Source organism: Blennius ocellaris, assembly GCF_963422515.1.
Source record: "Blennius ocellaris genome assembly, chromosome: 16".
NCBI classification, from domain to species: Eukaryota; Metazoa; Chordata; class Actinopteri; order Blenniiformes; family Blenniidae; genus Blennius; species Blennius ocellaris.
Window position 1 is genome coordinate 26,323,617 of NC_137665.1, and position 12,008 is coordinate 26,335,624.

General features: G+C 43.1%; 1 protein-coding gene across 7 annotated transcripts in view; it reads right to left on the reverse strand.

The window, feature by feature from the left end:
• Positions 1-12,008, reverse strand: part of LOC308141165 (oxysterol-binding protein-related protein 7-like) — a 46,192-nt gene that overhangs the window by 9,854 nt on the left and 24,330 nt on the right. For 5 of the 7 annotated variants that reach the window (XM_080511208.1, XM_080511207.1, XM_080511210.1 and 2 more), the window contains 8 exons: positions 11,086-11,139; positions 10,894-11,007; positions 10,626-10,793; positions 5,225-5,366; positions 3,807-3,925; positions 3,629-3,718; positions 2,552-2,705; positions 353-486 (listed from right to left, as the gene is read on the reverse strand). In XM_080511208.1, the coding sequence (XP_080367334.1) occupies positions 353-486; positions 2,552-2,705; positions 3,629-3,718; positions 3,807-3,925; positions 5,225-5,366; positions 10,626-10,793; positions 10,894-11,007; positions 11,086-11,139 (975 nt within the window). The remainder of the gene's footprint in view (positions 1-352; positions 487-2,551; positions 2,706-3,628; positions 3,719-3,806; positions 3,926-5,224; positions 5,367-10,625; positions 10,794-10,893; positions 11,008-11,085; positions 11,140-12,008) is intronic. The other 2 variants (XM_080511209.1, XM_080511211.1) reach the window with 2 other exon arrangements.

A 12,008-nucleotide genomic window follows, 5' to 3' on the forward strand; every position in this document is an offset into this window, starting at 1 on the left:
GCAGTCATTTGTGAGAAATTTGACAGCAGTCATCAGTGACTTGCATGTTTTGTATTTTTTGTTTGTCGTGAAGCCAGTCAGTTTGTTGCCAAGCAACCATGGCGAAAACAAAAGACATGAAGTGACACGCAGCAGATGGGACAGAAGCTCATAACAAAGCTCATGCAAGCTGGAAACCTTCAGACGCCCAAGCAAACGGCTCAGATTGAGAGATTTTGTGTTTGAGAGCAGAGTGACGGTGAAAGTCGAGGCGTGTGACAACTTGAACAACTCAAACCTGCTCAACAGTTTCACACAACAGGGCGGGGCAGCTTTGTTCCCCACAGGGCGATACTGAATGTGTGTGTGTTACCTCGGACAGTGTGCTGCAGAGCGTGGCGAGCTGCTGCGAGGTGTTCTGCCTCATGTCTGGTCCCGTCCAGGCCTGACGCAGTCGCTCTCGCTCCAGGGTCAACACCTCATGCACCGATTTCAGGGAGGCATGCACTGCAACACACACACACACACACACACACACACACACACACACACACACACACACACACACACACACACACACACACACACACACACACACACACACACACACACACACACACACACACACACACACACACACACACACACACACACACACACACACACACACACACACACACACACACATTTAAATTGTAGAAAAACCTTATTTTAAGTGGAAACCTGGTGGACTTTGATAAGCAACATCACAAGGAAGAAGTTATGTGATTTTTGTGGTGGGATCTTGTTCGCATACAGATTCTTGTTTCAGCTGTGGGTAAGTTTAAGTTAAGTCACATAAATCTGATTTAAATGCTCTTTAGAATTTGTTTTGAAAGAAGGTTCCGCAACATCAGGTTAGTATAGTATAACTATATAACAGTATGTGATCATGTCAAGAATCATGAATACAAACAAACTTTTACCAAGATGTTCCATTTTCTTCCTCAAAGTAAATGCTGTGCAGCCATCCTCGTGATTAAACACTATCATTGCGACAAATAACAATGCTGTTTCTCGTGCCTTTAAGTTACACCAGCAGTGACTGGACCAATATCACAACAATCTGTTGATTTTTCTATTTTTAAGACATTTTTTCCCTATTCTGGTGCTTTGGACTGCTGCCCTGGAGCGACCAGCTGCAGTCAAGTGAAACACAATCTGCTTTCAGCACAAGACTTTTCCTTTTGATTTACCGTGGCAACTTCCTGTTTGACTGCATTGCATCTGTAACTTATGTGAATACATAACTGTCCATCAAGCTAAACATTTTGGAAACACAAACATTTCCGTGAATGACAGAAAATCATTCGCCGTGACTCATTATCACCCATTGCCGCATTGTGAAGAAGTGCTGTTAAACTCTGGAATCCTCCACTGTTAGTCTTCTGTCTACTCACGCACAAGCAGAAAAATCAGGACTTTATCAGCATGTCATGGTCAAAAAGACTTGTAGATTTATAGAAGTATTGCATTCTGGGAGTTGTTTTAGGCAGAAAATGACATACAAGTGCCATTTTCAGGGGCATAATTTATGTGTAAATGAGCAACCAAACTGCAGGAAGATTAAGTTAAGATGACTTTAGGGGACACGTGTTTTTCTTTGTCTCTTCCAGCATCACAATTCTCACTAAAGCCTCGTTCACGCTGCAGGGAATTGAGACCCAATCCTGATTTTCTGCTCACAAGTGACCCATCACATCCCATCCGTTTAGTGACCATGTGAAAGTTGCAATTGCAAACACAGGCCTGGATCACAGCTGGTGCCGAATGGGATACGTCTCTGAAGTCTTCCAATGTGACCCCTGTCTGAATGTACTTTACTTCCACACCGGTGACGGGAATCTGCACTGAAGGAAGCCAAAACATTCAAAGCTGTGCTCTTTTTTCCCTTCTTTCCCTTGTCATTTTGTCGGCTCCTATTGTGCAACCACTTAAATGGATCTCCAGGCGCTGACCTGTGTTGCCAGATTGGGCGGGTCCCCCCAATTGGAGAGCCAAATTCTCCTACCTTTTTCACTCTGTTTATTTATGTGATAGTGACGTGTCTGAACATGATTTATGCAGAGGTTGAGATTTGGGATGGCTTGAGGTGGGAGGTTTCATGGTGTGGTTGGGCTGGAAATGGAGGGTCCAATCTGGCAACCCTGGCTCCGACCAGGGTGACGCCCATATTTACTTCTGTAAACCATGTGCTCAGCGTGACGCACGCCTCGTTCTGCCCATGCCCTCGACCTGGGGTCTGATAACGTTCACACTGCGGTCTGATGGGGGTCGTGTTTAAAACTGTGTGAAACACCAAAACAAATCAGACCTTGGAGACCTGCGGTGTGAACGAAGCCTCTTTCCAAGCATTTGGTGCAGCAGAACTGGCCAGAGTGTACGGAAACTAAGTATCAGTCAGTCTTTTGCTATGTGTATGTTGTGGCTGTTGATAGAGAGGACCATACATTACATTTCACAGTCCTGGAGTCTGGCTGGGAAACGACCAGCTCTCATGTCCTCAGACAACAAGTCTGAAAGATGTTCGTACCCCTCTGAGACACAGTGCAGATGTCCTGGTGGAGCTTCTTGGCCTCCGGTGATGTGACCTGAGGGTTGGACAGCTGAGAGTAGACGAAGTCTGGGATGGACTGGACCGACGCTCCCAGTGCGGAGCTGCTAGTGCTCAGATGGCTGGAAGTGAACTGGAGAGACAATCAAGACGTCAGAGCCAGCAGATTGAAGACTGCTCAGCAACCAGGCTGGGAGGCTTTCGCCATTCTGTCATTCAAGATTGAACTTCCCCAAACATCAAATATCAACAATTCTGAGTGATAATGTTGACGAATTATGTCAAACATTAAGTTTGTGGTTTATTTTGCCACCTCGCCTTCACAAAACCGGTTTTTGGTCACTTTTCACCATATTTCTTCCAAACTGACAACAGTATTTTGTTAAACCACTGAATACATGACGCATTAAACAGTTGTGCTTTTCACAGAGTCAAGCTTCAGCAGAGTTTTGAGAGCTTATGACAAATTCCACTTTAAATGTTTCATGAAACATACACTGTTGTGTTTGCATTAAAATACGGAATTATACAACTGAACTATTATAGTGGTGATAATTCATAACAATTGTCTTTAGTAGCTTTATGCTCTGAAATTTTAAATAAGTCTTTTTGTGGTTTGGTTTGACCCTTTAAAAAAAAATGTCTTTATAATAATGATAATGTCCTGAGATTCTTTATTTTCCAATTTAAAAAATTATAATTATACTCCATAAAATTGCCCTAAGAGTTAACGTGAAAAGATAGTTAAGCATGGAGAATAGTGTATGACAACAAAACATTGTGCACAAAAAGAAAGCCCAAAGCTGTTGGGCAGCCCAACAGAAGTTCTATTTACTGTGTTCTTTCACAAGTAATGTATCATATCACAAAAGCAGAGCTAAAAAGCAGGCAGCTGATCTCTTGCTGATAATCTTCTGATATGAATACTGTGCTTTTCAACTGCAATAACTATTGGTTTCTCATCTCTGTCTTCAGTCATAATATATTTTTTAAAAAAATCCTTGTTTTCAAATGAATGGAGAGAAATCAGGGCTTGGAGGACATGGAGGTTCTCACCATTCCTCCCATAGCTTCAACACGGGACATTGTCCTGGCATGACCCAACGTTCTGCCTGTCTTCCTCTTGGGCTTTTCCAAAGAGAGATTCTAGGAAACAGTTTTTAACCATTAGGAGAAATCAAAACTGAAACTATCGAGTGAATAAAAGCCTTTAAAGTCATGACTGAGGACTCACTTGCATGCTGATGCGCATTTCCAGGTCAGTGTTGGTGATGGGCAGACCGCCCTCCAGCCAGTGGAGCCGCTGGATGAGCTGGGCCAGTTCAGTCAGCTCCGCCTGGCAGCGAGCCAGGTCTGATACACAGGGGTCAAAGGTCAGCCAGGGCTGTACTGGGTGAGATTGGACACCTCACCCACGACTTTTTTTTAGCATTATTGAGTTGAAGGATTGGATTTCAAAGTATATTTGACACATTTGGTGGGATTATTAAGTGTATTTGACAGAAAAACATAAGATCAACAGCCGTGCACCGGCTGAGATGCAGTGTTCAAAAACACGGTTTTCATTTGTTTGCATTTCTGAAAACAAATGAGCCGTAGACTTAAAACACCGCTTCATAGATACCGGCATTGAGTGATGCATTCGGGTGCTCGTTAATGTGTCTGAAGCTGCTTTGTGACAATTTAACTAGCTGCGGGCTTGTGACATGATAAACATGATTAAAATATGACTGATAGTCATAGCGAGCTGGAACGTGCATGTACAGCACAATGCCGATAGAAGATGAGCATAGAAGAGCATTCTTAGTGAGAAACAATGCCATATAGTCCATTTTTGACAAAGTGGTACCATCTGGGTGGGCAAAGGCGACCATATATTTTCTGAAAGCCAACAGTGTCAGGTGTCTGAAAATGCATGAGAACCTTTCCGACTTGGTAACTTTTAGAATTTACAGCTCAGCAAAGATCGGAAATGGCAAGGCATATTACACATTTCCTGAAAGCCCATAGCCTTGCCTACATTACTTTTGGAGCTATAAACTGTATGTGGTGGTATCTAGAGCATGTTAAATGAAGTCATATCCTTAAAATTGCACGTTGTTTGATATTGACCTTGACCTTAGAGCATGACCTTGACCTTTAATGATAAGAGTGCATAAATTAATTCCCCATATCAAATAACCTACAAGCAAACGTATATCAGTTTTGTATGCCGAGCTATTGCAATTTTACATTTTCAAAGTTTGCCATATTTTTTTTTTCACAATTTCTGATCTTTCCCGAGCTGTAATTTCTAAAAGCTACAAGTTGAAAAGGTTATCATGCATTTGCAGTCACCTGAGACTGTGAGCTTTCAGAAAATATATGGTTGCCTTTGCCCACCAAAATGATAGCATAGTGGCCTCTGGCCCATGGACAAATATGATAGTATACTAAATATATATGGACACATACTAGATTTTGAAACGTATATAAAATATCAATTAGAAATAATGTGTAAAATTACATTGCACAGGATTTATTTTCTCCCAAAAATTCTCAAATCTCATCCGTGGACGAGTTGACCCCGAGTTTACCAGGGTTGCAGTTTTGTGGACGAGTTGTCCGAGAACCGTGTGTATTGGGGGGGGGGGGGGGGGTCGTCTGTCTCACCAGTGGAGGTGGCGTCGATGTCATGGGTCTGCAGCAGCCATGCCGACACCTTGTTGGTCACCGCCGGGTTGGAGGCCACAGCCGGGGTGGGGCTCGCCATCTCCGGAATGTTCACCGATGCCGAGCTGGCGTAGTGAGGAGGCTGCAGGAACAAACAAGGGTAGGGTCGCAATCCACTAGCCATTAAAAAATAAATAAACAAATAATAAAAATCACAGACGCAAAATTCAATTAAAGTTGGTTTCGCATTGGACGACGCACCACCTCTCACTTCACTTTACGATCCTCAAAAATATCTTCACTGTCCCAACGCCACTGACTTACTGACTACAGTGAAAGATAAAGTCGTGTGCTTTTGTTTAAAGGAACAGATCACCTGAAATATTGTAATTGAATACAAGTATATTAACTTTGCTGAAATTCTGCTCAAGTAAATGTCCCCATCTAAAAATCTAATTGAGTAAAAGCAAAAAAAAAAAACGTGTTAATTCAAAATGTACTTTGAGTAAAACTTGCACCTTGACGGAGGCCAGTCCTTACGTAAAAAATAAATAAAAAATAAATTAATTCATAACTCATTGTTTTACACAATAGTTATTTTGAGGTAGAAGGTGCAAACTCGTTTCAGCTCATAAAATGTTTAAGTGGGGACTTCCGGTGAGCGCGGACGATGTAGGACGTGTTTTGCGGTGGCTCCCAGGAATGTGCTGATTATTTATATTTGTTAACTTTTCACTCTTGTACAATGTTCATTTTTGCCTTGCTAACTCTGCTCTATTGCACTTTTTGGGGCCAAACCAAGATAAATAGCGAGCTCTCGGCAGAAAAATGAGCCATGGAGGTCGAGCCGCGGGAAGACATCACGTCAATCCTCGGAACCCGAGTCACTGGAGACGCTAGCTGCTAACGAGGGTATGCTACGCTGTATAAAGGAAATGATGGATGAACTAGGGGCCGAGCTTTTCACACAATTCGAGCGTATAATATCAGAGACTGAAGAGAGAATGACGACCGCCTTGAGACCACTCGAGGAAAAGGTTAGTGCACAAAGTGAGACGATCTCGGACCTGCAGCGCTCAGCTAACGAACACAATGACCAGCTAACTAGCCTTCAAGCTAACGTCGCTGTGCTTCCTGCTACGGTTGAGTCCTTAAGCAAGAAGTGCGATGATATGGAGGCTCCAGGTGGAACAACATAAGACTCGTGGGTCTCCTGAGGGTTCTGAGGGGCCCCGTCCGACATTTTATAGCTCGGCTTCTACAAGATCTACTGGGGTTCGAGGCTAAACCCGGGCGGGAGAGGGCTCATCGCACGCTGCGCTCTAAACCAAAGGACAATGAGCCGCCACCTCCGACGGTCATCAAGGTGAGGATGGACATCTGGCGTCGTGCTGGAGAGGCTTCCCCTCCGACGTGAGGAGGCTGCATGTCTATTTCACCCCGCAGTGGCCAAGCGTAGGGCGGCGTTCATCACAGTGAAGAAGGCGCTTCATTTGAGCACTGACGTCCAATTGAGTCTCGAGTACCCGGCTACCCTACACATCACCATGCCGAGTGGCCAGACGCACAGGTTTGACCACCCAGATCAAGTATATCTTTCTTCCTTTTCCAGCAGGGCAAGAGGGGTTGCCATACTTTTACGTAAAGCTATTCCTTTTGTTCATCATCAAACAATCTCTGATCCCACTGGGAGATTTCTTCTTGTCATGGGGCAACTTTATGATGTTCAGGTAGCCCTTGCAAATGTGTATGCTCCCAACTGGGATGACGAGGCCTTTTCAGACGGCTCTTTTCAATATTGCCGGATTTGTCTCAATACCATCTAATTCTGGGAGGAGATTTTAACTGTTGGATGGATCCCTCTCTAGGTCGCTCTTCAACTCCAGCTATTCAATCTAAATCGGCCAAAGTAATCGAATCCTTTATGCGTGAGTTTAATGTTGCTGATCCCTGGCGATTTCTCAATCTCAATAAGAAGGAATACTCTTTTTTTCACATGTTCACCACACTTTTAGCTGCATTGACTTCTTTCTGGTGGACAGCAGGTTACTTACATCCATATCCAATTGTAAATACGATTCAATCAGACCATGCTTCAGTGTGTGTAAATATCTGTTTTCAGAAATGTATTAATACACGGCCACCATGGCGCCTTAATACACATTTATTATTGAAGGAGGTCACATTTGTTTCAAAGCGTTTAGATTTTTTCCCACCTAAAAAAACGCCAGACATAAGGGCCTCTGGTGTGGGAGACAATGCAAGCTTTTCTAAGAGGGGAAATCATTTCACATGTGGCACATGAAAAGAAACTCAGGAGAGAGAAATTGGCTGAGTTAGCACAATGTAGAGCCGCTTTAGATTCTTTATATGCAGTTTCAAAATGACCTGAGGTCTATAAGGAGCGAACACTTTGACAGACACAATATGACATTATCATGTCACAATATACCACTGACCTCTTACTTCACTCCAGGTCCACAATTTATGAGCAGGGAGACGAGACTAGTAAATTATTGGCTCATCGGTTGCGACAAACATCCACATCTCAACTAATCCCACAAATCCAAACAGGCGCCTGTGTAACATCAGACCCACTGCAGATCAACAAGACGTTTATGCAATTCTACAAGTCGCTAGATTCTTCAGACCATTCCTTGGGCTCAGTTGATTTCCACTCGTTTTTTAGCCAAATTGATATCCCAGTCTTGGCTAAGGAATTGGAAGATCCTATTACCCTGCTTGAACTTGAGGCGGCAGCCAAATCATTCCAAAGTGGTAAAAGCCGGCCCGAATGGCTTTCCGGCCGAGTTTTACAAAACATGTTGGAAGCAGCTTGCCCCACATTTGTTAGAAATGTTTGTTGAAGCTGACAATTCAGGTGTACTCCCACAAACCTTCAATCAGGCTCGCATCTCACTACTCCTACAAAAAGGCAAAGACCCATTAAGGTGTGGCTCATATCGCCCTATTAGTTTACTAAATGTTGATTTTAAGTTCTTGTCCAAACTATTAGCCAGACGCTTGGAGCCCAGTCTTCCCTCTGTTATATCCTTGGACCAGACTGGATTCATCCGCAATAGACATTCCTTCTTTAACCATAGGGGGTATTTAATGTGGTTTCTAATCCTTCACCCACTTCTCACCCCGAAGCCTTGAGAGCTCGAGATGCCGAAGCAAATCATGCTTTTCCTCCATCTTTATTAGAGAATACCTTTTCTGTCTGGGCAAGGCTGGGTATAAAAACTGTGATGGACTTGTATGTAGATGCTATTTTCACAACCTTTCAACAACTAGTCGACAAGTTCTTACTTCCAAAAACAATTTTTTTAGATATCTTCAAGTTCGCAACTTCGTTCACAATTCATTTCCAGACTTGCCTGCCAGTCCTGAGGTTTCATCTTTAGACATCCTTTTACAACCCCTATTGTCACTGAAGGGGGCGATCTCTACCATTTCGTCCAATATTCACAGCCCTTCGTTGGGCTCCTCTACTGGGCTGAAGACTGTCTGGGAGACAGATTTGGGAGAGATAATTCCAGACAATGTTTGGGAAGAGATCTTAAAGAGTACACAGGTCGTCCATTTGTGCCAAACAGTGCAGGATTCTGCACCGAGCTCATAATACCAAAGTTCATCTCGTAAACATGTTTGAAACATGTTTTGGTGTTGTCCCTCTTTGAAGAGATTTTGGTCTGAAGTTTTTTATACACTCTAAGGTCACTGGGAGAAGCGTTACTCCTAATGTGCTTACTGCTTTGTTTGGTGTGTTGTCCTGTTCCATTAACCTCTCTTCTTTTACTAAGGATGTGATAGCATTTACAACTCTATTGGCTAGGAGATTGATATTGTTAAAATGGAAATCTACAGTTCCACCTACCCACACGAGATGGATTAAAGAGGTACTATATTTTGTTAAACTTGAGAAAATCAGGTTGACCCTGTCTGCTACTGGTAGTAAATTTGACCTGGACACCCTTTTTATCATATTTTGATAGAACAGCGTGTCCTATTCCTGTGGATTGAGCATTGTGTAATTTATCTTTTACTTTATGTATCTAAGCTTTTATTGTGGTGACTATTCATTTTGTCTTTCGGGACAATTTTTTTGACTTGGAGGAGGTATGTGCCGGGTGGGGGGTGGGGTCTGTTTGCCGTTTGTTCATTATATGTGAAAATTCAATAAACAGAATTGTAAAAAATAAAAAAAAATTAAAAAAATGTTTATGTAGACAAGTTGTGAATTCTGTGATTCATCTTTCCCCTTCACTGAAATGCGGCAGCAACATTGAATGAACTTTCTAAATGAGACATGACTTAAATCAACCAACTTAAAGTGTCGGGATTCTCACAATGTTTCAGAAACAATTGCGCTCCACAGCGACAATCTGCTCTTACTTCCTTTTATAGAAAATATAACTAACTGCTTAACTCACAAACCTATGGGAGGCAATAAAAGATTTTCGCAATAAGAGGCACAAATGCTAAGCTATTTTTTTTACCTCAAACATACTGCAGGTCAACTGAGAAGAATTTAAAGAAGAAAAAAAACAAAAAAAACAAAGAATCCACAATATTGAAAATGGTCAGCAAAATGACAAACCAATTGTTTTCCTGTCTATAGAAACACAAAACATGTAAATTATCTTAATTGAAGAATGAGCATGTTGTCTGCTGATATCATAAATAAAATGTCCTGTTCCACCAAATACGATATTAAACTGTAAAGCTCATGTTCAGTTTGAGCAGACGTTGATTTTCTGAGTTTGTGGAGTCACTAACCAAACTTTATCCGTTCATGCGTTAGTTCATACTCACTTTACTGTGAAGAAGAAACCAACCAAGTTGAACAGACAATACAATCGAGTCAGAATGTACTTGAGTAAAAGTGAAATCAGCTATTTCGAAGACTACTTAAAGAGTGATACATACTACTCCAAAAAAAAAAAATACTCATGAGTAAATGTAATTCATTATGTTCTTCCTCTGCAGGCTTTATTACCAAACTACCTCCATCTCTGTCCTTGCCCAAGAGACACTGATGTCACCTCAGATGGGCGGTGGAGTCTTTAAGTGGCAGCAAGTGAATCCGAGTAACAGAGTTATCTTATGTCATCACAATAACAGTTTTCTGTATTTTGAGGATGACTAAGAAAGCACAACATAAGTGAAGTGTGTTTACCAATAATTGTCACTATCCAACAAAACAAGCAATGAAATTACTGTTAACTGGAAGAGAACCTGCTTTTTAAAGGAGATTCATTCATATCGAGCACAACTAAATTCGGAAGGACACAAAAGACATTCGGAGTCTTAGAGTTTTACTGAAGATAAACAATGATGGCGGCATCCATGTCCTGGGTAAAAAGACAAAACGATAGCTGGATGAATGTGGACTGACCGTGGCTCTGCTTGGCTGGGCAAGAGACGACATGGCGGGTATGGTGCTCTGGCCCAAGGAGAGAGCGTGAAGGACACCGCGATGGACGGTCATGGCCTCGTTCTTCCTGTACACGCGGTGGGCACACAGCTTGGTGAGCCAGATGTAGAAGATGTCGTGGCTCTTCGCCTGGCGTGTCGGAGGGAAAGGCCAAAAGGAAAAGAGAAAAGTTTGGTTTTAGCATCATGCAACAGCATTGGGGACACATGGTCTGGTCTCAATGGGCCACCTTGAGGTGGTAGAGGTTGTCTCCAGCGTCCAGATCGATGCCTTTGGACTTCTTGTTCATGGACATGACTGCCAGGCTGACGTCTAGAGAGCCGTGAAGCTTCCCTCTCTGAATCTACAACACAGAGGCAGAGCAGGGTTCATGTCTTTCATCACAAAAACCCCATAACAGCTTCCCAGAGCAGGTACGTACATCTTGCTGCGTCTTGGAGTACTTCAAAATCCCTTTCTCCAGCAGGAAGTATCTCTGGAAGGACATGCGATGCAGTCAGGATACATTTTATCACCATTTTACAAAAGAGTGTTTTGAGGCTTAAAAATGTTTTTATGTTAATTTAAAACAAAAGTTACGAATGTTCTATCAATCCCAAATGACTGCCAGAGGCGGTGCTTAAAGCACTTAATGTTCCCTTCGCGCATGCGCAGTTCGAGTATGCATACCAACGATGTCACCTGTGACCCCTGGGTGACCCAAGAAAGGTAATAAGTTCAGCTGTCATCCGAGGTTTGTTTCCTACAGAATCTTCTCGCGGGAACACGAGGATTCCGAGTGACATTCAGGATTCATAGAACTGTAGTTACATTTGTTCCATTTCATCCCTGCTGACCGCCAGAGGTGCTGCCTAAAGCACTGAATGACTCATATCAGCGTAGTCACGAGGAATCCCAGCCACCAACCTTACCGAGAAGCCTCCGAAAATTGATGGACTACGCCCAGTGGATGAGTAGCAGCGACATCCACATTGTAGAACCTGGAAAATGTGCAGGCCGTCATCCATGAGGCAGCAGCACATATTTGTCCAGGGGCACTCCCTTAAGGGCAGCCCAAGATGTAGACACACTCCTGGTAGAATGACCACGCACACCCGAAGGTGGGACTTTGGTGGGACCCCCACAACACACAAAAAGCTGTGCAGACGTGCGTGTGGCTGCAGTGTTGTCAACATAAAATCTCAGAGCCCTGACCAGGCACAAGAGTTTTGATCTGGTCCCATCTTCTCCTGATGGGGGATCATACCGTGCAATCCGTATAGGCTGTTTAAAATTTGAACTGGACAGCACCTTAGGAATAAAAGCAGCGTTCAGCGACAATGTGACACCCCGTACCACCGGGGT